General features: G+C 41.7%; 2 protein-coding genes across 5 annotated transcripts in view; one reads left to right on the top strand and one right to left on the bottom strand.

Moving 5' to 3' along the window:
• Positions 1–18,820, bottom strand: part of FILIP1L (filamin A interacting protein 1 like) — a 191,428-nt gene extending 172,608 nt beyond the window's left edge. The window contains exon 1 of the mRNA XM_027904572.1: positions 18,727–18,820. The gene's annotated coding sequence lies outside the window, so the exon portion shown is untranslated. The remainder of the gene's footprint in view (positions 1–18,726) is intronic.
• The window catches only part of CMSS1 (cms1 ribosomal small subunit homolog), a 230,219-nt gene that overhangs the window by 174,384 nt on the left and 33,703 nt on the right, over positions 1–22,132 (top strand). Inside the window, exon 1 of one of the 4 annotated variants that reach the window (XM_027904585.1) lies at positions 17,440–17,520. The exons of 2 other annotated variants lie outside the window; for them this stretch is intronic. In XM_027904585.1, the coding sequence (XP_027760386.1) occupies positions 17,469–17,520 (52 nt within the window). In that variant the 5' untranslated portion in view covers positions 17,440–17,468. Of the gene's footprint in view, positions 1–17,439; positions 17,521–19,002; positions 19,213–22,132 lie in introns of those variants that run through there. One more of the 4 variants, XM_027904587.1, reaches the window with a different exon arrangement.

Here is a 22,132-nt window from a genome sequence, read left to right as displayed (position 1 = left end):
TATTGTTAGGTATCTGAACTCCCTCTCCCTGTTGCTGGCTCTCAAATACTTTGTTATTGCCAATTCACTGACCTCTCCTCTGCTGATTGCGCAAGACCAGGTTGAAGGTCTGTCATGTCATCACCTGGGAAACTAGAAAATAAATTGAATAAATCCCATTAAAGTATTTATAGATAGAGATTAAGCCAGAGAGGGTTGGAATAGATAGAGGTATATTTGGTGCAAACAGAAAGCTTTTTTAAAATATTTTTTTAAAGGAATGTAATAATTCTCTCTGTGCTGGTAATTTCTATCTGTGAAAAATAACATTCAAAGTTTCATGCAGAAAAGGAAGGAAGCTATCTGTAGGGTGGAGAGACGGTGGTGGTAGCAAGTAGCAAGATTTGATGCAGTTGGGATATGTGGACGGAGTTGTAGGGAGTCCACAGCTCTCCTGCCATAGTGTCTGTTTAGTTTCTGGGAGGATGAAGGTTCAAGGGAAAGTGTGTCTCTAACTGGGGAGACCCTCTGGGCAGTTCAGCCTCTTGTCTGAGACTCCCTCCTGTCCTCCAGAGTGTGCTGCCTCTGTTTTTAAGTACCTTGTTCTTGCAGGTACCTGTTGCTGTGGTGGGCGAGGTGATACGTGCCTGACCAGATCTGAAGTCCTTAAGAGTGTGCATGCTGTGGTCTGTCACAACTGTTTGAGCCTGGAAATTCGTGTGTCCTTTTGTATGGAGGCTACATCCTCATATAGTAAACTGCAGTGGGAAATTGTTTCCCCTTGCATTATTACGCCAGTGGGGAAGTTTTATGTCGCATGATAAGGTTTGTTCAAGCACTGTCTTCCTGCTGTAGTTTTTGCTGGCTGAAAGGTCACTGCCTTCTTCCCACAGCTGCCTGCAGGTCTCCCAGGTGAGTGGCTTGCCTTTGCTCTGTGGCTGCCTTGGCTCATCATGAGCAGGGTTAGTGGTAAACAGCATAAGTAATGGACCATTACCAGGTTGGTTTGTTGCGGCTGAACTGGGCACAGACAAATAAAGGGCAGGACTTCAATAGGGTTGATAATGGGGGTCAGTCTTCCCCTTTCCCCTCTTATTTAAGCAGCCACAGCCAATGCTGGTTGAGGATGTGTGATCAAAATATTCATAATAAATATCTGTCCTCTGACAAACCTCGAGAAAGTAAACTTAGCTACCCCAGGACAGATATGCTGGCCATACCATGGTGCTTATTTCAGAATGGACACTGTTCTGTGTTTAAACGTACATGCATGACAAGTGTCTGAAAAGACAAGCTTAGCTACAAACAGGATCCCTTGCCACACCCTGTCATTGGCTTTTTTTTGCTGAATATGGAAAATACAAAATCTGCTTTTATAAAGATCCTTGCTGTGCTAGCAAATGTGTGTCACCCACCAGTTAGCCTCCCTCCTGTTCCAATGCTGGGAAAGATTTCTTAAAACAAAGAATGGAATAAATCATTCAAATGACTATGTTTTGTGGTGCCTAACTGGCCAGATGAGTAGTTTTCTGAGCACTGGGGTTGAACATGCCTACTTTCCTATAAATTTCTGTCCAGTGGTTGACTGTGAGTCTCAGTAGAAACTTTTCCCATGGCTAAGGAATTTGCTGGGATTCTCCGTTCTCTCTGGGATCGCACATGCCAGCCTCGCCTTTCACGAAGATAATTATAGAATCGCCTTCATGCCTGTTTGCACAAAACTTGTAAGAACTTGCAGGAATTTGCTTTCTTCAGCCTTTTGTCAAACTTTGGCTCCATAGCTGTGGGCCGAGGCAAAAATTCTGGGATCAACACACTGACACAGACATACACCCAGAGATATTGTGGTTGCCCTGTGTAAATCCTGTTTCCCTAAGAGGCAGAGCAAAGGGGATGTGCAGTGGGAACCACATTGTGGGTTCTGTATGGGACAAGGAGTCACTAAGTGTCCTGTGAAACAGGAATCTTGCATGTGCAAAGCAGGGAGTAGGAGGAGCACAGCAACTGCTCTTTCCCTGCCTGTTTGAGCTTCCCTGCCTATGCGCCACTGACACTGCAGGGGATGCTTGATGGCTTTCTTTCCCTTTTGTGTATAACTTGTAACTTGAACTTACCCTTGTGGAGTTCAGCACAGTGGGCACTTGGAGAAACAACCTTACGAGTAGTAAGGGGCAGGACGGATGTGCCCCGTTTAACCACAAAGCGTTTTCAGAAATAAGAGAAATACGGTAATATTTCTGGGACGTGGTAACTGTGAACATAAAAGCACAGGATTTTAGATGAGTGAAGGTTCCTCAAAAGAATGTTTCCCACTCTGATGGTAACTCACTCAGTGAAAATAACGTGTAACACTTCCCAACTGTTGGGAAAAGCAAAGTTCAGTTTTGCATATTCACCATGTGAAAAATAAGTAGAGTTAGAGACACATACAATAAATAAGCAGAAAAGCCACACGTGGGCTTTTAGATGTTTTACCACATCAGTGAGATTTGCATTTTGTTCCTGGCGATACCGTTAACTTGGCATATAATTTGAGAAAAATCATCTTACCCTTCTGTGCTCTGGCATATCTGTTTGCATTAAAGATAGTGGCTGTCCTCTGAAATCTCACTCTACTTGTGTAGAAGTTGAGGGTTTTTTCTGATAAGCTTTTTGTAGTATTTTTGCAGTATAGATACAGAAGCTGCTTGCAAAAGCTGCTTGTAGTTTTAGGCTGTAGCTTGAGCATCCTGGGTATTATTAGATACTCAGTCTCAGCCTTAAACCCAAAATGAAGAACTAAGGATTTAATATGTAGGGTTTTAATACGTGGTGTAGGTGAGTGGAAGCACCAAACAAGCTTTTCAGATACAGAGGTAAACCTGAGAAATGAGAAGAGTCAGGCATGGAAGGGCAGTGTTGTTTCTAAGATACAGCCTGACTGTCAGCACAGTGGCTGCTGTCACAGTGTTAAGAAGCAGCATCACAGGGTCTGAAACAGAGCTGGAGTTCACAGGAGGGCCTTAAATGGCATTCACTTTGAGTATGGGATCTGCTTTCCTGATGATATTCTGGTGTATGGCAGTTACAGGATGAGAGATTTATGGGCATGGTGATAAATTACTGTGAAATTTACTGACAGATTCACCTCTGTTTGTGCAAATGAACCTTAAAGGTGAGCAACTGCACTTGCTGGGAGCAAGTGTCCTTTCCCATATCTTCAGCTGCTCAAAAGTTCTTGTGAGAAATTCTACTTCTCAGGCTAAAATTTCCGTGCATGTACCAACATTTATTTATTTTTGACTATTCTGAGAATAGAAGGTTTCAGCCACGCTTCAGTAATGAGAGAAGAATGAAATGAGATTTTCTTTGTCCCCAGAAATGTTGGTTTTAAACATCCTTTCAGCCGAGTGGAGGAAACTGTAAAATCAGGATGTGATAGTGATGCTCCAGAATTCTCCAGGGGCCTTTGAGTTTGACTTGGTGGGGTTTTGTGGCTGATACAGAACCGATGAAGCAAACTTTTCCAGTTCATTTTTTCTGAAGCACACAACTAAGAAAAGATTTACTACAGAAGCATCTGCAACTAATTTAGCAGAGTAGCCCAGTGAAGTATATTGCTGCAAATTGCTACAGAGACCTGGCATGGTTGGTGGCAAGGCAGGAGAATAATCTGGTTGCATGGCTGTCAAAGTCAGGAGAGGGTACTTCAGTCTCTTGTGCTCTTCTTGAACTGAAGCAGGGGCAGCACTTTTCTAGGGTTGGCCTGTGGTCTGAAAATGGCAGATAATTTCTCAAGAGTGAGGTGTTATTTCTTTTTTCCCTTTTCCTTGATCACCCCCAGGAAGTTCTTTGATCAAGGAAAGATATTAGTGGAGCAGAGTATTTTGGCAATCACATTTAATGCTGATATGACAACTGAGTCCTCAGCACTTCCCACAAGCACCTCAGGGTCCAAGTGGGCAATTGAAAATGGTTGTCTAGTGAAAGTCCTGTCCAAATGAGCGAGGAGAGGAGAGTGCAGAGAGTAGCTGAAGAGAACTGTGAAGATTGGGTTTTAGTTTAATTTTACTTTTAAGCTCTCTTCAAGAAAAGACCTGTCTACCACTACTGCTCTGACTTTTCCTCTTATCTCATTCCTTTCCTTCTGCTGGCCCATGTTTGAGTGGTGGGATATGACCCCTCTTGCATTACCCTTGCCTCATGTCATAGTTCTCAATCCTCATATGGCTTTCTATTTCCTTCCTTAATTTTTGTCTTGATGTTTAAAAAAACCCCCAGAATTCTTTGATGGCTCCACATGGGCAGAAAAATGTCTGGAGGATCACATCATTCAGTCTACACAATGCTTGGATCTCAGCCATTCTTTGAGTTCGTTGCTTACATGACCTCTAAATATTTATTTTTTTAAATGGTTTTATAAATTGCTATGATTGATTAAAAGACTCCCGATAAATGTGTATTCTTCTAAACACATGCAGAATGGTGGTTGGTTTTAACAAAACAAAACCAGAAAAAAAACAGCTTGTATAATTTTATGTGAAGTATGAGATCTATACAAAGCGAAATGTTGTTTTATTCTTTAAATCTTGTGACTGGTATCTGAACAGCCAATAAGTATTCAGAATGTCTGTAACCTTGGCAGCAACTCAGAACTCATTCATCAACATTTCTAATGTGGGAGATGCAGCCATAATTTTCTTCCAAGGGCCAAGTTTTGGGGGGTTAATTTTGTTTTGGTTTTTAGTGTATTTCCCTTGTGCTTTTGCTTGGACAAATACTGTGTCTAATGTGATTAAAATCAAACTCTGTTATTACTCTGTATTTAAATTGCTTTGTCCTGTATAAACAGGCAGATCTTGGCTCCAAATCCTTATATTATGTGAGACATTAGCCTCCTAAGACCACTGGTTAATTGGAAATCAGGTTCCCATTGGAACTAATTGTCATTGCCTTGTGAGGAAGGTTTAGTGAAAACATCTAAATAGAGATACATAGAGAGATGGTAAGGGTCAAACCCAGATATGAGTGTGAGAAGCCTATAGCCTGTAGCTAATTTGACAAGTTATAAATGCTTATCTGGTCTTCCTTTGCTATGACGATAAACAGTCAAAACACCTTCATTTGTACTTGCCAGGTAAATATATGAGTAAGTTTGCCTTGTGGAATTTGAGTATGGATATGTAATATGTTTCAGCCTTCTACTTGGAAATCTTTATTTTTTTCAAGTTGTTCATACTGGGGTTTGTGCTGCAAAACTTAATCAGCCTGCTCCAAGAGGAATAAAGAGCCCTGTCAAACAGCTCAGAGGCAATCACAGATTTATGACAGATTTTTATTTGCCATGCCTGAAGTCATGTGGTAAATATGGCAACGTAAAAAGTGCAGTACTTGAGGAGGTAAATGGCTTAATCTACTAATTTTGCTTTCTAAACAGTACCTGGGAGTACAGATGACTTGCTTTGCCAAAAACAAGCTTTAGAAAAAGTAACAATGACATCTTGTTTTGAGGGTGTAAGTGGGTGAGGGTGATACTATTCAGCCATGGTGTTTCATTATAATTACCAATTTAAAAAATAAAATAAAAACTTGGGAACGTGTTATTACACTAACGTGATCCAAATTCAGCTTTCATCAGAGAGCCCAACTGCGTGAAATGAGCCCGGTCTTTGAAGTTAATACCCACTTACCACACGGTGCCTCCACACACAAAGGCAGTAACATCTGTATTATGGGGCATTGCTGTTGCTTTAATCACCACTTACTGCACTCTTACTGGTAGTCAGTTATTAATGCTAGAGATTAATGACAAAAATCTGGATTTATTAGTGCTGTAAACCTGTGGGAAATAGTGAGTTGAATTAGTGTCTTTTCCATTATAACAAATAATGTGCTTTTACTAGACCCGAACATGGTGTCTCAATTTCTACAGTAAAAATGACGGTGTGTGAGCCATTTAAGGTTGTTTGAATGATATTTCATGGCTTGACCATAACATTTCAAACTGTAGAACACTTTCCCACTTGCTAGCAAAGTCTCAGTTCCTGATTTAGGGTATCAAAAACTGTTTGGTAATTATTTTACCCCAGACTAAAATGTTTGGTTTTTTTTTTAAAATAGTACTCCCTTATATGTAACGTTGACACAGTAGAGACTCCTGAATTCCTTGAGAAGAAAGGATATGCAAGGTATGTGTGTCTTAATGTGACTGTTCATAAACCAGCTCGCTGCTGAGCTGCATCCTGAAAACAAGTTGCTGGTGCAAAATTACCTACAGGACCTTGTGTTCTTTGGTTCCTAAGGAGTAAATCTACCTGTTGAGCCATGTATTTGTGACCAGTCTATGCCATGTCTACACACCCATTAAAATATCTCTGAGGTTGCTGGAGGCTTTGAAAGCTCTGTAAGTCAGTAAAAATCCATTCTTCCTGGTTTTTTGTGTAATTTACCATCCAGTTATTTTGATCAGTTCTGAGAAGGGGTGGTGAATATGAGTTTTAACCACTGGCTCTTATGAACCAGTTTTTAAACTCAACATAAAAGTTTCTTCCTCAATTTGATTGTGTTTCAGTAGAAAATAACTTTTTAAAATACAGCAGTAGCACCTATGTGGTATCTCTTGGCTGTAATGCTCCACAGCTGGTGACAAAAAAGGATCATAGAAATTGCTGAACCTTTAAACCAAGCTCATGAAGTACCTCTAATAGGTACATTTCAAGGAATTGTTGAGTACAGTAATTTTCTTTAGTGTCCACTCCTGAGTTCTGGGAGGTGTGCTGCCCTGTCTACAACCGACTGCATAATCTGGGCGTCTCCTCCTGTTGGTGTGGCAAAGACAGTCCTTGTGTAACCAATCCCAAAAAAACCTCCCAGCGGGATGGGCTGTTGGGGCCAGGTCCTTGTGCAAGGAGAAGCGGCACAGTTATCTTGTTAGCAAAGACAAAGAAAAGAGTCTGTTGCACCTGGGCATGCAGACCAGTGGAGTGGAGTATGAATCCCAGGCAGCTGCTTTGGTAGTGCATGGGGTAAAGAGGAGGAGAAGGATTCCGAATCCTGCGAAATTTTAAGAAATATTTCTTTGTAATGTATGCACACATTCTCTCTGTTTACTTGGGCTGAGCTGGAGACAGCTGGTGTTCTTCCAGACACTGAGGAAGCTGGGCGTCAGCACTGTCTGCTTCAGATAAGATTAATAACGTATAGCTTCATGGGGAATGGAGCCTAATCTGTTGGGATGCCACAGCAAGCACTCCTGGTGAGGAGGAGCAGCTGCCTGCTTTGGGCCTCCTGAGGGGAACAAGATGAACCATCTGAGACATTGAGATTGACTCCTGTTTGGTTCTGAAGGCAAGTTCCTCACACCTTGTAGTCAGTTGTGTTAAATGCAGCAGGCAGATCTCTGGGCTTGTGGTCATGTCCGAGTCCCAGCTCTCAAGTTTTGTCCAAGTCAAAACTCCCTTTGAGAAATGACCCCATAATTGAGCACAGGAATACAGCAAAAGGGTAAAACAAAGTTTTGCCCTTGTATAGCAGAGTACAAGAGTGCTGTGACCTTCCTGAAGTACATGCTAACACTAATCTTGACTGACAAAGCAGAACAGGGGCAGTTTGAATTAAAATATTCTGCATTCACTTCAGCTTCCCATTTTCAGCTTAGGAGTTAAGAAGAGGGATGTTTGATCTCTTAAAAGCTTTCTGTGTTTTACCCAGGTTGAAGACTTGATCTACCTCTTTTATACTTTGTTTATTACTGTCCTAGTGAGCTGATCTGTGCAGTGAATGAAGCCATGATCTTCATCTTTCTTGAACAGTGGAGACAAAAATGATTCTCCTCCACAAAATTTCTGCCAATCCCAACTGGTGTTAAAAAGGGCCAGAAACTGTCTAAGCCTATCCAAAAATGCCTTGCTTTGTCTAAGATGTGTTCCCTCCCAGTGCCCTGTATTTCTGTCTCTATATTACTTGCTCTTAAAAGCCATTAAATGGCTGAATGGATTTTCCCAGGAACCCTGCAGGAGGAAACTGCTCCATGTGTAGGCAGCTTGAAGACTCTTGGGCATGAGGTTTCCCTCCCTGTCCCTGCAGGGTTTACTTGGTAGGCATGCTTGTGATTTGGTTGTTTCAACTGCACAGCTTCCACTCCCAATCAGTGCATGAACAATTTAAGGAGGAGAATTACAGATTCAATACCTATAGCAGAAAACAAACTAAACCCAGTAAAACCACTACTTGCACTGAAGCAGCATTTTTTTGGTGACTTTCCTCTGGAGTTCTCATGATAGATACAACTTGGAGTCATGAGCATTTTTGTTACTGTAATACATGTTCACAAATCATTGGTGCACTGTACGGATACTGTACTGATACACTGGTACTCCTGCTGGTGCAAGAATGAAGACAGAATAGTTCTCTGCCTAGAAGAAAGTCTCTCTCCCCATTTTCAGAAATAATGCTGCCTTCCATCCTGCATTCAGTGACTTCAGGGTGTGGGTGGTGGGTGACTTTTAACACAGCCATGGGTTTACCTGCAACATGGTGGGGTTTTTTAGGGCGAACCTCCTGCCAAGGTCTGTCTTCTGGGACTCTAAGCTTAAGGGAAGCTGCAAAAACCTGACTTCTGTCAAGATCACTTAGGTCTGAGAACGGCATGCTTTAGGTTCCTACCTTCCGTTAATTTATCTCCACTTTCTTAATGTAGAAAAATCTTAGGACGTTAGTTCCTCTTGATATTGCTGGGGAGCTCAGTTAGCAGCCAGAGTATTGTTCAGAGCCATGAAGTGATAAGGCTTTGTAGGCTCAAGCTCTTTTGGGCTCCCTTCAGAGGTCCTGGCTAGGATCTGCCCAAGCTTGCAGTTTTGAAGCAGCTTTTAGGGTCAGCCCCAGGTAAAGTGCACCATGTTATTTACCTTTCCGCATCCTTGAATGCAGTTAAAAGATAAGGCATGAGTGAAGAATGGAAAATTAGGAGGGGAATTCTAGGTCACTGGAGGCTGCAGTGTGTGAGTGCTGGTACTTTCACACGCTCCTGGTGCGGGGTTCCCACTCCTGGTGCTTAACCTGAGGCAGGGAGAGCAGTGGCAGCTGTTCCTTTCCTTCTTGCTTGAACACAGTGTAAGTGGTGGTGTACCCAGTGGATGTTACAAGCTCTTCTGAAACCTGAACTAAATACTCGGTTGGTCACCCAGTGTGTGTGGAAAAAAACCTCGAATTAAAAATGATTGAGGCTTGCAAATCTGTGCAGAGACTGCCTCTTGAAAAAGTCAGGTTTTGTGCCCTGCTCTGTGGTAATAATTTGATGCTTTTTTCTTTTTGAGGTTTTCAGTCCAAACTCTCCAAGCATTGGTTTCACAAACAATTACTGCTGGGCATGAATGATTGGTTTGCAACCTGGAATAATTTTACGTGCTCCAGAGAATGCTATTGCCTTTACCCGATTCTGTGATTATTTACTGTAACAAATTATTTCTGTGGTAATGACAACTGTAAAATAGAATACCTGTGGTAATGTTAGGTTGGCAGAAGCTAACAGAAAATAGTGAATGCTGAACAAGATGCCTTGCCAGGGATGTGAGCATAGGACTATACCTTTCCTATTGCCAAGGGAAATCCATTTTCATTCTCTAAGATCACGTTTTCTTTGTTGCTTCTACACAGAAGGGAGATAGACTACACAGAACAGTTTCGTCTTGGAAAACTAGTCTAATTCATATTTTATTTTAATTAGACTGTGTTTTGGCAGCTTTATGGACACATTGGGGTAAGGGACCATGTGAATTTACTTCTTCTTGCCCACAGTCTTTCAGTGCCTGTCTTCTCAAAAGGTTTAGGTGACAACAGTGGACAGCTGGCAGAGTTGGGCTGCATTTGGCCCAGTGGTGTAGCAATGAGCTGGTACCCCTTAGTAGAGATAGGTGCTGCTGGGACCAAGGGTGTTTCTACAACTGTATGACAGTGCTTCTAATAGGGACCAAGGAACCTTGACTGTCCAGACACTGAACAGGTGGTACAGCAGCTCACACTATTGAGAAGGGGAGAGGGGTGGGTTTTGTAGAAAACAGCATTTTTTGAAAAAAGCATTTTCAATATGACAGCAAGGAGAAGTGTACTGCCTCAGAACTAGAGCTCATCCCCTTCCCTGCCAGCACCGCCACTAACTTCAGTGGGGTGTGTTGCCCTTCTCTTGGGTTTAGCCCTTTCAGCTTCAACACTGTCTTTAGGGTTTTTTTCCTAGTCTTTTTTCCCCCTGTTTTTTTCACACTGTCTGGATCTTTTTTCTGGCTTTTACATCCCTCTTGGAGGAAGATTTGGTACCTGCTACTGCTGCTGGACAGTGTACAGCCACCTCTGCGGGTCACATTTATCTGATTTGAGGACTGCAGCATCTCATTAGAAACAGGGAGAGTCCTGGGCAGTTTTAACAGTTTCTCTTCCAAACAGTAGCAAAACACTGGTGAATTCACAATGCAGAGAAAAATGTCTAAGAAGAAAAATGCTTAGGAAAATTTATGTGCTTTGTGAATTGAAAGATATAAATTATATCATCTCTGCTGGGTCTTATGATGTGTTAGCTGAAAATTTGCTTATTTTGGGATCTGGTTCTTCGTTTGCCACATTTCTATGCATGTTTTGTCAGACCTTAAGCATGACTCACTAAAGGCTGGATTATACAGAAAATGTAGACACTGCACCATATGTTGAACCCTGGACATCCTGCTTTTCTCTTGCCATTGGCAACATATGTGTTTACCCTATCCTGGATATCTCATATTATTATGCTGGCTCACTACTGAGCTTTTTAACAAAATGCTACTGTGGCTTATCTTTATTACAATAGAGACCTATTTTAAATTAAAATGCTTCAATTGATATGAAAAAAAACTTCTTTTGTAATTAGGAAATCGTCTGTGCTTTTAATTAATACAAGTATTTAAGAGGTATTTGGTTTCTCAGGCTATATTTGGCATTCTACAGGCACATGATTTTAGTGATATATAGTTGAAATGTCAATTGAAAGCCTCTATAGTAAAAATAGAAAAGAAATTAGATTACCTCTGAGACTTAAAAGAATTGTTGAAGAATTTATTAGAGCAGTGTTAAGATATGCTCTGAAACAAATCATGTTAGTCTACAAATTGATATGGGATATCTGGGGACTCAGAGTGCTGTACTACTCTGATTAATTAAAATGTAGTCAGCTGAAATCTCCACTATAATCAAAATTGTTCCCCAGGGTTTTACCTTCATTACAGTCCTGGTGTAGCCTTCTAGTCCTGGCCGTTGCTGAGCTAAGTAATCAGTTCAGTTTTTAAAAAAAATAAACAAAAGGATAAAATTGCCATGACAGTACTTAGGTTTGTTTTCTGGGGTTTTTTATTGCTGTGCCTGTCTCTCTTTGATATCACTAATTGTATATAGCCATTCTTTCTGCTCCTAAAGACAAATAGTGAGAAACAAAGTATCTCTGGTTTGAGGGTTATACTGTTTTCCATACTGTAAGGCTGGGAATATTTTATGGTTGCTGTTTTCTGTAACTTTGGCTGAGATGCCAATCTCCCCTCTGCAGATGTGCTGCCTATCTCATCCCTGTTGTGCTGTGGGTAGTGTTCTCCTACAGCAGGCTTTCCTTATCAGCAATTCTGCAGTAAATCAGGGAGGAGGAGATCACATTTCCCAACAGGGTTTCGAATGAAGAATTCACATCATGTGAATTCATACAGGATACCAGAGGACATCTGCCTTACAAGGCTGTCTCCAGAGTTCAGGCTTCAGGAACTAGATAAAGCACTGCTTCTGGCTCTCCCATACTGTATATATTCTGACCCTGGCTTTACATAGTCTGTCATCAGTTTGTCCTTGAGCTGGATGCAGTAGTGAAATACTTTGGATAAGGCTAATCCTTATCATTTGCTTGTGTCATGTCAGGGCACTCTCCCAGGAGCTGCTGAATAGCAAAGACATGACAAAGAAGCCTTTGATTGTGACTGTGGAGAATTTAAACTCAAAATGAAAAGGGATGCTACTGAGTTGTAACTCTGATAGAGTGAGCCCCAAGTTTGATCTTCATCTTAATGGTCTGGATGCAACTGGTTGGGATTCTCAAAAATAATTTTAAAAACACTGATGCTTTTTCAAGGTTTAAAGAAAGGAATTTCATGTCCTTTCTTGTCAGAATATGATAAACAACTATTATATTCTACTATAGCTCTTCCTTCCAGAATCCCATAGCACTTTACATATGTTATTTAGGCTCCAAAACACCCCATTAAGGGATATTTCTACTTTTTTTGCATTAAGACAAACTGAGATGGAGGGAGTGCTAGTAATTTGCTTAAAGCTAAGCAGTCCCTATCAGATGTAGAAATGTGTGCTCCCAAGCTCTTTAGTATAACAAAGCATATATGTGCACCTGACTTTCACCCCAATAAATCCTCTAGGATTCCCTCCTCTGACCATGTGCGGTGGGCATGTACACAAGGGAAACATAGAACATCAACTCAGGTATGCAGTAGATCATCAACAATGTAAAGGATAATATTAACTGCTTAGTACCTATCATAGCTTTGCACTTTTAGTACTAAAAATGTCTTCAATATTAACAGCTCTATTTAAGTGCCATGCTAGAGAAAAGGACAGTAGGGAAGAGTCTAGCTGTGCCTTCTGTGGGGATCCCTCCATATCCTGCATTGTTTGATGAAGCCTGTAGCATTTCTTCCTTTTGTTTCAGTGGTAAAAGAGCGAATTTGGTGGGAAACCTGCCTTGCACATTTATGATAGGGCAGCCTAAAATGGAGGAACATCTACGCTCTGAAATAGATTTGTGAGGTTCTTTGCCCACGTGAGGAGCCAATCTCTGGGAAGACTCAATAAACCTATAATTAGAAGACATGTCCACCTCAGACAGCTGGAGGTCAGATGAAAGTTGGTACGAGGGAACAAAGACTCTGGTTTTCCCCCTTCAAGAGTCTCAAATTCCAGAAGAGTTGAGAGGTCATATAATTTCAACCTATTGGTGTCTACTGGTCTGTATCGAGAAACTCCATCACAGCCTGGGTGATCTCACCCCCTGTGTGGGTCAGTGCTGGTCAGTGGGGGAACCTACAGCAGGGAATGTGCGGTCCATTGGCTTGGCTGTGTGAGGTGAACCACAGAGCAACAGCATCTGCTCGAGCATATGAGTTCTGATGCCTCCTATCAATGCCTTTGCTTTTCTCTTGTACTGAGAAGATGATGTAAAATTCCTATTTTTTCAGTACACTTTGCACATGGTTCTTAAATAGTCTCTTTAGGGAGAGCATCTCAAATATTTGACATTCATTTGGAGATTCTTTTACTTTCTTTTCATCTTTCACTGTTATATTCATCTGTAATATTATTAGTGGTTAAGAAAATTGCATGAGTACTGTGCTAAATACAACCATGTTCTAAATACTGATTTTTTTGTTGTTGTTTTCTTACTTGCATGCTAGAGATTGGATACCTGTTCAAGTGAATGCCTGCAGATAAGATTGGTATACTAAAAAGCTGGTTATGAGTGAAAAGTGGAAAAGTTCACCTCCAAGGATTTCTTTCAACAGGACTGTGATTCATTTTATGTGAAATTGTAATTTACAGTATTGCAGCTGTGCATATGTTCTTTTACTCTCTGATGTCTGAGACAGAGGAATTCAGTGCTGTTGGATTACTTCTTGTGGCATTTTTGCATCAGTAGTGGTCACTATGAATTTGCTGCAGTTGAAAAAATTTGGGCTAATGTAATGGAAGATTTGAAGTGTGTGTTAGTTTTGTATAATCCCAGTTTTAACTATTTCTTCCTGCATGACTTATTGCCACATTGTATAGGTGGGGTTTCTATTGGAAATAGTTTAAAAGTTTACCACGTTCATCTTCAGTTGAAATGTGCTGATGCAGTCTAGCCTTGCATGTAATCCCTTTCCTTGGCAGATGTCAGAGAGTAGCAGAAAGCCACACATGCACCCTTCGTAGAGAAACTGCTTCAGCAAAGTGCAGCCATTGCTGTGCTGGTGCTTTCCCAGGCTCCCAGCCCCTGCTGAGCTCTCCTGAGGGAGCAGAGGTCCCTCTGTGAGCTTGCTGTGTTCCTCCATTACTGCTGTAAGAAGCATGTCCCCACTGGAGCACTCTGTTTTCAGCTTATTTCTGGAGCTAGCACTGAGCCTGGAGCTGGGAAGAGCTCTGTGAAAATAAGAGGAACAATCCATGCAGGTGGCCAGCTCACATCCTCCATTTTTCAATACTTTTGAAGGAATATTTTCAAGTACAGGTAACAACCACTGCACTGGGCATATACATGCTGTTTTGTAGTCCTGCACATTGTTTTATAATGTTCCAGGTAAACTGGAATTTATAATTTATAATAAACAGTTGTTTAATTTTATTCTCATCATCATTTTTAGGCAAAGCCATCGTAGTTGCTCTCCGTTTTATCTAGTGAAAGTCCTTATAAAATGAGTGCATTTTTCAAAGGAGATGCTTCATTTTAGCATGAAATACTGTATTTTGGTGTTAAGGGATAAAGAATAGATCTCTGCCTGCTGCAACTTTGTAATGTGTCTGTACACAACTGTGTACATGTGTATGTGCATTGTATGACTGCGGGTGAGAGACACAGATGTGACCAGGGAAAGCAGCTGCATCTGCTGTCCTCAGTTACCCTGGTGGTCAGTGTCAGAAGTCAGGTGGGGTTGCTCCTTCTGCCTTCCCTTCCCCTGCTGTGAGAAGACCCCAGGTTCCTGTTTCTGTGCAGAGACTGTTCCCCACAGACCTTGTCTCACATGAATGGCTTGTGTACCGATCCTGAACAATCACCCAAGCAGGACTGAGACCCACAGAATTGTGCTGAGTGGGGCCACAAAGATGTTTGGGTGGGAATGAAGGCAGTGAGTGTAGCCAGCAGTGGTGTGCCTGCAGTTCTCGTGAGTTTGGAACTGGCAATTACAACTGCAAAGCAGTGTGGTGCTGCAGGCCAGTAGAGTACCCAGATGTTCTGGTAGATTTCTTACCCTGTGCCTTGTTATGCTTAGATGAGCATGAAACTTTATTGTGCTTTGAGTAGACAAGAGTCAATTTGCTGCCATTAAAACTAATATTTTGCAATTCAAAATCTGAAAACCAGTATTGGAGGTGTTTCTGTTAATCCTGAGAGTGTATCCTACTGAAAGAAAACGCAGGCAATGAGACTATTCCTCACCTCAGAGCAGACTGTTTTCTGCAACAAGATATCACTACCACTGGTGCACAGAGAGCAAAATGCAGCAAGGCATCCTATGGAAAAGTTACATTCTTGGGGTTTTTCCATTCTGTTTTTGAGAGATGAATTTGTGAAAGCGGGTCAGACAAAGCTTGGGGCTATGTGGCTGGTTGTGAGTATGAACTTTGATTTCCTTCCCTGTCCTTCTTACCAGTAAGTCTCAGAGGAAACCACTGCTTAACAGAATGACAATAATTATTTCATTAACTGTTTGCTTAACTAGAGCTTTGCGGGTTTTTGTGTGCCTGTAAGTATCTATACAACATGTATTGCCATATCATCCTCTGTTCTTCCTGGAAAGTATATTTAGAAGTCATGGCAATAGTCACTTAGGGTTTAGAAAGAAAATTTCAGTCCAGGTGTTGAGGTAGAGCTCCTTCAGCAGTTGTAGCAACCTCTTTTCATACCAAATACTGTGTTCCTCCCTCATGCAGTTATACACACAGAACTGTACCCAAGTACTCACACACCGACACTCTAGGTGCCACCTTTACCCTTCTCACAGTCTTCCAGTCCCCTTTTGGGTGTCCCTGCCTGGATGTTGGCTGTAGCATCAGATAGTGGTGAGTGGAGGTGAGTCTTGAGTCCTGCTGGTTGACACCAGAACCACGTACCAGCAGTGCTGTAGCATCTGACAGGGCCTCTTGCTAAAAGGTACTTGTTTCAGTACGAGCTGAGATATGCTTTGACTCCCCTCAAAATCCCGGCTTGTTTCTGTCAGTTCAGTTTGGCAGGGAGGGGGGAAAATCCCAGCGTTGTTTGTTGTTTGGTTGCACCAGAAGAGAACCCCCAAGCCAGAACATAAATACAGTGAGTAGTAGTAGGGATTTGACTGCTCATGGGACTTATCCCCCTGGCGCTGTTTGGATTTAGCCATCTGACTCTGGCCCTGCTTACACCTGTCACTGAGGGAGACGGTGCCAGAGCAAGGAGTTTGTGAATGTCCCCTTGGAGCTTTGCCTGGCCAGCTGGCAGCATACATCATCAACCAAACCTTCTCTTCCTCCTCCTCCACAGCCTTGGATGTGTCATTCAATATATATGGCCATGCCCTCTGCCACAACTGAGGAAAGTGGGTTTCAACCCCATCAGTGCCCCTAATAGAAATGAAGGGTGTCAGTCTTCCTTACACTAGAGGAGAAAAAAACCCACATAATTTCTTCCTTTATATTTTTTTTCCCTTTCCATGATGATTTCTGCTAAGATGGATATATCCTGGCCATTGGAGATCGCACCTTAGCAAGATGAAGCTAGCTCATGGCACTGGAATTTTATAATGGAGAGGAGAGACTAGGAAGGGGAGGATCCTACCAAGTGGGATCAGCCTCAAATAGAAAGAGGTTAGAAGCAGATTGAAGTTTGTTTACCTTAGAGTGTGATGAGACCTGTTAACTCAGATGTGCTTCTCTCTAGCTTCTTCTAGCAGTGCCATGCTCATATTTGTCATCGAAGCAATACTGTCATTTTCCAGTGCTGTCATTCTCTCATCCCCATGTCAACAAACCTCCTACCAGTTTGGGTGACATATTTTAGGCTCAGATCCTCTGGGAAAGGTGTGATGACCCTCCCTTCAAAACAAGCCAGTCCCTGTCTGCCACTATGATTCAGCAGTGCTCCTGTCCATCTGCCAGGGGGTCTTTGTGAATGCCATGTTAGTAAACTCAGTCACATTTGTACTGCCTTTCTTTAAAGCCAACCCTACACCCCTGATGTCTTTCACATTGATAGGGGAATAATATTTTCCCGCATGCAAATGGAGAATAGATACCACAAAGTGTCACAAAAAGTAAATTGATTCATTAAGCTATAACTTTAGGCAAAACCTGAACGTTTAAAAATGTATAAAGATGTATTTTTTCCTCTTTTCTGTCTGTGTGTAACAACCGTTTAGAAAAGATTGCTGCCAATCTTAGACTGCGCTAATGCTTTTATGCTGTGAAACCTTTTACTTGCTGATGAATTTGATGAATGCATTTACAGTACTTCAGTAACCCTTCTGTCACAGCCTCATCTTCAAGTTCTCGCAATATAAACGTTCTGGGCGAATCTGAATTGTCACATGCCACACAGCCCAAGTTGGCTCAATGGCATGCTACCGTAATTACCATTTGTTAAAGAGTCCTAGGACTGCTAGGAAGATACTGGGTGTGAAATGCATGGTGTTTATGACATCCTTCAAACACACTTAACACTCAAGACTCCAAGCATAAATTACTAAGCAAAATCAGAAGCAAAGGATGATGAGATGCTCTTTTATACAGAGTTGGAGGTAACCAAAATAGAAGTTTCTTTAGCAGGTAAGACTTTTGCCACCTTGTACTTTTTTACTTTTACAACCTGATGCATGGCGTTGTTTAACCAGCAGCTACACTAAGAAAAGACAACCTGAGATAAGTACAGGAATTCACCCAGTTGTCATGGCTTAGCTGAATTCCCAGTGACTTGGTGACCTCTCTTGCCCTTTGCTTACTTTTAATCAAGAATCTGTCTGCCTTTCTTTAGTTACTTCTGCTAAGACTTTATGTAGTGATTATGTTGTGAAGAACTTTTTGATGCTGTCACATTAGTGTTTGGACCTTTGGATCAAGTGGACCTTTCTACCCAATTTTTCCTGGTTATCATTCCTGTGTGCTTGCTATGGTCATGTTGCATTAGAAAGTGTGTGTGTGTGTGTGTGTGCCAGTGCTAAATCCACGGCTCCAGAGTGTCTTTACGTGATAATAATCTCATGTTGGAGTCCACACCACAGTATCATGATGTCCATGTGGCCTGGAGTGTGTTAGGATCTCCTTACAGACAGGTGTGCCATGATGTACTCTGTCCAGGTCTTTTCTCCCTTACGAATCACAACAGTTTAAAATGGTGCTGAGGAAAACTGTTGAGCCATATGTGTTTTTAAAAGGAGAAGCAGTGCTGAATCAATATATAACATACAGTGGAAAGGAGACCAGTATGATCTGTAATACTGCCTGTGCCCCGGAGCTGAGCAACTTCTTTAGAACTATAAAGGGATTTGAGCATGTGTTCATTTATTAATTATGATTTTTTACTTATAGCTGCGCTCTTTGCAGCAAGCCCTGTGTTGCAGACCTGATGCCATGCTTGCTCATGTTGTACAAAATAACATGGATAAAACATCAGTCAGCACATCTAAATGCATGCCTGTGTATGTAATCATCGTGCATATATTTCACACATTTGATTTTCTCTTATTTTTGGAATGATACAGTCTATTGGCATGACTATGTGCTTTCTACATTAATTTAAACAAGTAAAATCAGATATTGTGCATTCTATTGCACATGCTGATATCCTTTTATTTTACTATTTTCCTATAGACAAAGATAATGAAAATTGATATTTTGAAATGGAGAATTCCATTATCCAAAAATACCCTTAATGCTGACATGCAGAACTGGTCTAGCAGAAAAAGCAGATCTGATCCAAGTCATCATCAATTGCTCTGTAATTACAATGACAGTACAAAAATGAAGCAACCTTACCTTAGCTCAGGAGAGTCTTTTTGCTCTATCCCAGGCAGTTTTCTCTCCTTATTCAACTGAAAAGGAAAATCCACTTAAATAAAGAAAAATAAATACTAGAAGAGTTAGGGATTTAAGGAGTTCTCATCTGAACTGCTGATCCACTTGTTTTTAGCGAATTGCAAAAAACCTCAATCCAGCAGTAGCTCAGAGGGACTTTCCTCTCCTCGTGTGTTCTGTGGGCTGAGAATCTGCAAGAATAAACCTGAGACGGTGCTGCAAGAGAGAGACAGCGGGGGGACCTTGGCACGGAGTTGGACCAAACTCTAAATATAGCCCAACCCACTTTCTGTGCAATTCTCTTCATACTCTGAAGGCAGATGACCTTGTCGGAAAACTGACCTCCCAGTATGTCACTTTCTTAGTAGAGAGGATCTAAGGGAACAGGACTGCAGCATAAAAGGACAGAAAAGCAATCGACCATCTGCATGCAGCAAATGAATGTAGGTATGAGAGCTCTTATTTTCACAGTAGTTAGAACTGATTGACTCATAATGTGCTTTATTTCTTCATTTAGGCAACTGAGCCGCATGTCAGTTCACAAAAGACCTGTACAGATGATAGATTGCATTGTAATTTGTTAGTCTCAAATAGAGAGCACTGACATGGATGACAAGCCTGATGCCTCTCTTCCTCTCAAAAACCTTAATGCATCAGGGTGCTCAGTATTTCCCTAAAAGCTTCTGACTGTAACAAATTATCCATCCTTTCACTTGCTCTTATAACAAGAAAGGCTTTTTGTAAAAGTGAGTAAAATCCACAAATGTATATTCTAGCACTGTATAAATGTGAGATGCTAGGATAGCTTGAAAGGGCATCTGCAATATCAGAGACCAAACTGCACAGCAATGTGTAGTATATGCAGAGGAAGAAGCAAAAGAATCATAGAATCATAACCCTTGTGCCTTAGATGGGGAACTGGTTTTCAACAGATGTTTTATAATCCGGGGAATTTGCCACTCTAACTCTATGTGGCAACATGTCAGGGTATTTTGTTCTTAACCTGAAGGAGAGTTTAACTTGATATGAGTTAACCTGATACTCTGTCAAACAGGGACCTGATACTGCTATGTCATATGAAGGCTTCTAAATAAAAAAAGCTGCAGAAATTGGAGCAGCTCAAAATGTCAACTCTCGGGTTCTGTGTGAAGATGGGTAGGAGAGTTGAGATGAAAGATTATTTGCAGTGTTGTTCTTCAGTGGGATAGATTTTTTGGTGGTAACATGTATCTGAGTGCATGCTACATTATATCCATGCATGCAATTTTCAGTATTCTGAGAAAACCTGACTGAGAGAACATCAGGACTGTGGTATTTGCAAAATATCTGTAAAATATCCATGAGCCAAAAAGGCGGGAATGGTACCAGTAGTCAGTAAAGTAGCAATGTGTATCTGAGAACAATAACTTGTGCTGTTAAGTTTTTGTGAGGTGTGCTATGTATCTTTTTTAATTGCAGCCTACTATTTTTGGCAAGTTCCACTGTGTAATTTTATCATGATCTATAGACCTGAAGTCCACAGGATCAGCCAGCTCTCTGTGTTACCCTCACAGCAAGAACTACAGCTGTGAGCCACAGCTGCTTCCCAATATAGAGAATAGTAAAAAATATGTATCCCTGGCAGTATTAAGGGAGACATCACATCTGGGCTACATTCCTGGCTAAAACTTGCTCATAGTCAGACCTAGGCTAGAGCCCACCCTTTAAGTAGTTTTATGGATCTATCTCAAGTTCCTCTTTCCTCCCAGTTTACCTATTTCTTCCCCATTAACAAGAATAAATGTTTTTTAGAAGTGAATATTATAACAAATGAAGGACATTGGTGTTTGATTTTGAAGGGAGAATGTGAAAAATTAATTAGTCCACCTCCAGATAGATGTATATTGAGTAATACATTAGCACTGGGTAAACAGTGAAATTCTAAACGTGTGGGTCGCCAATGTTATTAAATACTGATAGCATTGTGCTGTCTGTGCTCCAGGATGGTGCCCTCATGAGATCCAGACCAACCCTTCCAATTCCAGCTGCACAGTGCCACTGCCACTTCTGCCCTCTCTCTAGGGCTAGGATATTGAAGTCACCACAGATCCCTTCATTCAGACCATGAAGGAGATGAGGATTAGGGAGGAAATACATACTTCTCACCAGCATGAGGAGTATATACTTTCCACTCTCTTTTTCACCAACTTTTCACCCTCTGCAACAAACAGCTGGAGCAGCTTCCATACATGATAGATCTGTAGTTCTTAGAAAAAGAAGGAATCGCAGTGCTTGCTGGGTCCTAAAGCACAGGAATAGTCATACTTTGCCAGAATTGTGGCATACACTTCTGCCATGTGAATATTGTGGAGAAGGGGTGATCTCTTGCTCATACAAATATTACACTGGTTGGCTTTGGGCAAGGAGTGTTAGTCTTTGGGGAGACTTTTCTAGAACTTTGCTGTTTGTGTGTACAGGGCTGTAAATGGTGCTTGACCAACCCCAGTGATGCAAACATCCTGAAAGAAGGGGAAAAGGCTCTAAGAGTGGTTGTATGTGTTTGTCAAGATGGATGAAAAAGTGTTTTGTTTGACAGCTGTATACACTCAAGTTTTCTTTAGGATGACTTTTGCATGATTTTCCTGTCCACACCACCAAGAGGGAAATGTAGTAAAGAGTCAGGCCCTAGTTTGTGCCTTAGCTTTACTTGGGCTCTTGACTTGCGTTTTCCTGATGATGGTGGACAATATTTCTGCTTCTTTGTAGTCAGTTTTTCTCTTTACCTGCCCAACTTTCTTTGGTAGCATTTTTTCTGGAGTAACTTGGGCCTGGCTTTTCCAGAGCCCATTCTGTTTGCTCCCTCAGATGGCTCTGTTGGGTTTGAGACTTCTTTCAAACCAGACTTGTGGGATTCTCCCTCAGTACAATCATACATTCTGTAACTAGTATGTGTGAACTGTTTTTTCTCTTGATTAACCCCAAATTCCTAGACACTTGTAGTTGTTTCAAGATCCCACAGAGCATTTACGAAGTGAGATTGTGAACCATAATGTCTCTGCCAGTTTCCAGTGTGCTCAGCCATATCCTGGCTTGTCCTATTCCTCTATTTTTTAGAGTTGGATAGTGCTCTTGGAGCCCCTGGTGGTCTAGAGGTTAAGGACGCGGCACTGTCACCACCGAGGCCCAGGTTCGATTCCCAGTCAGGGCCACTCCCCAGGCAGATGGAGCTCGTTAGCCCTGTAAGGCAATCCATCTACGTCCTGAGGACCTCGCTGCCACCGTCCAAGCGTGCTTGGCCCCGGCAGATGAACCTCAGGATTAAAGGGTGGGCTCAGTTCCGCGCACACTGTGTCTCACCTAAAAAATCCAATGCGCAGGCTGGAAGGTG

This window comes from Empidonax traillii, unplaced genomic scaffold (assembly GCF_003031625.1).
Source record: "Empidonax traillii isolate 1590-97213 ecotype Southwest subspecies unplaced genomic scaffold, ASM303162v1 scaffold1067:size500408, whole genome shotgun sequence".
Taxonomy (NCBI): domain Eukaryota; kingdom Metazoa; phylum Chordata; class Aves; order Passeriformes; family Tyrannidae; genus Empidonax; species Empidonax traillii.
The sequence above is the reverse complement of the archived record's forward strand: the minus strand, read 5'-3'. Positions and strand labels throughout refer to the sequence as shown.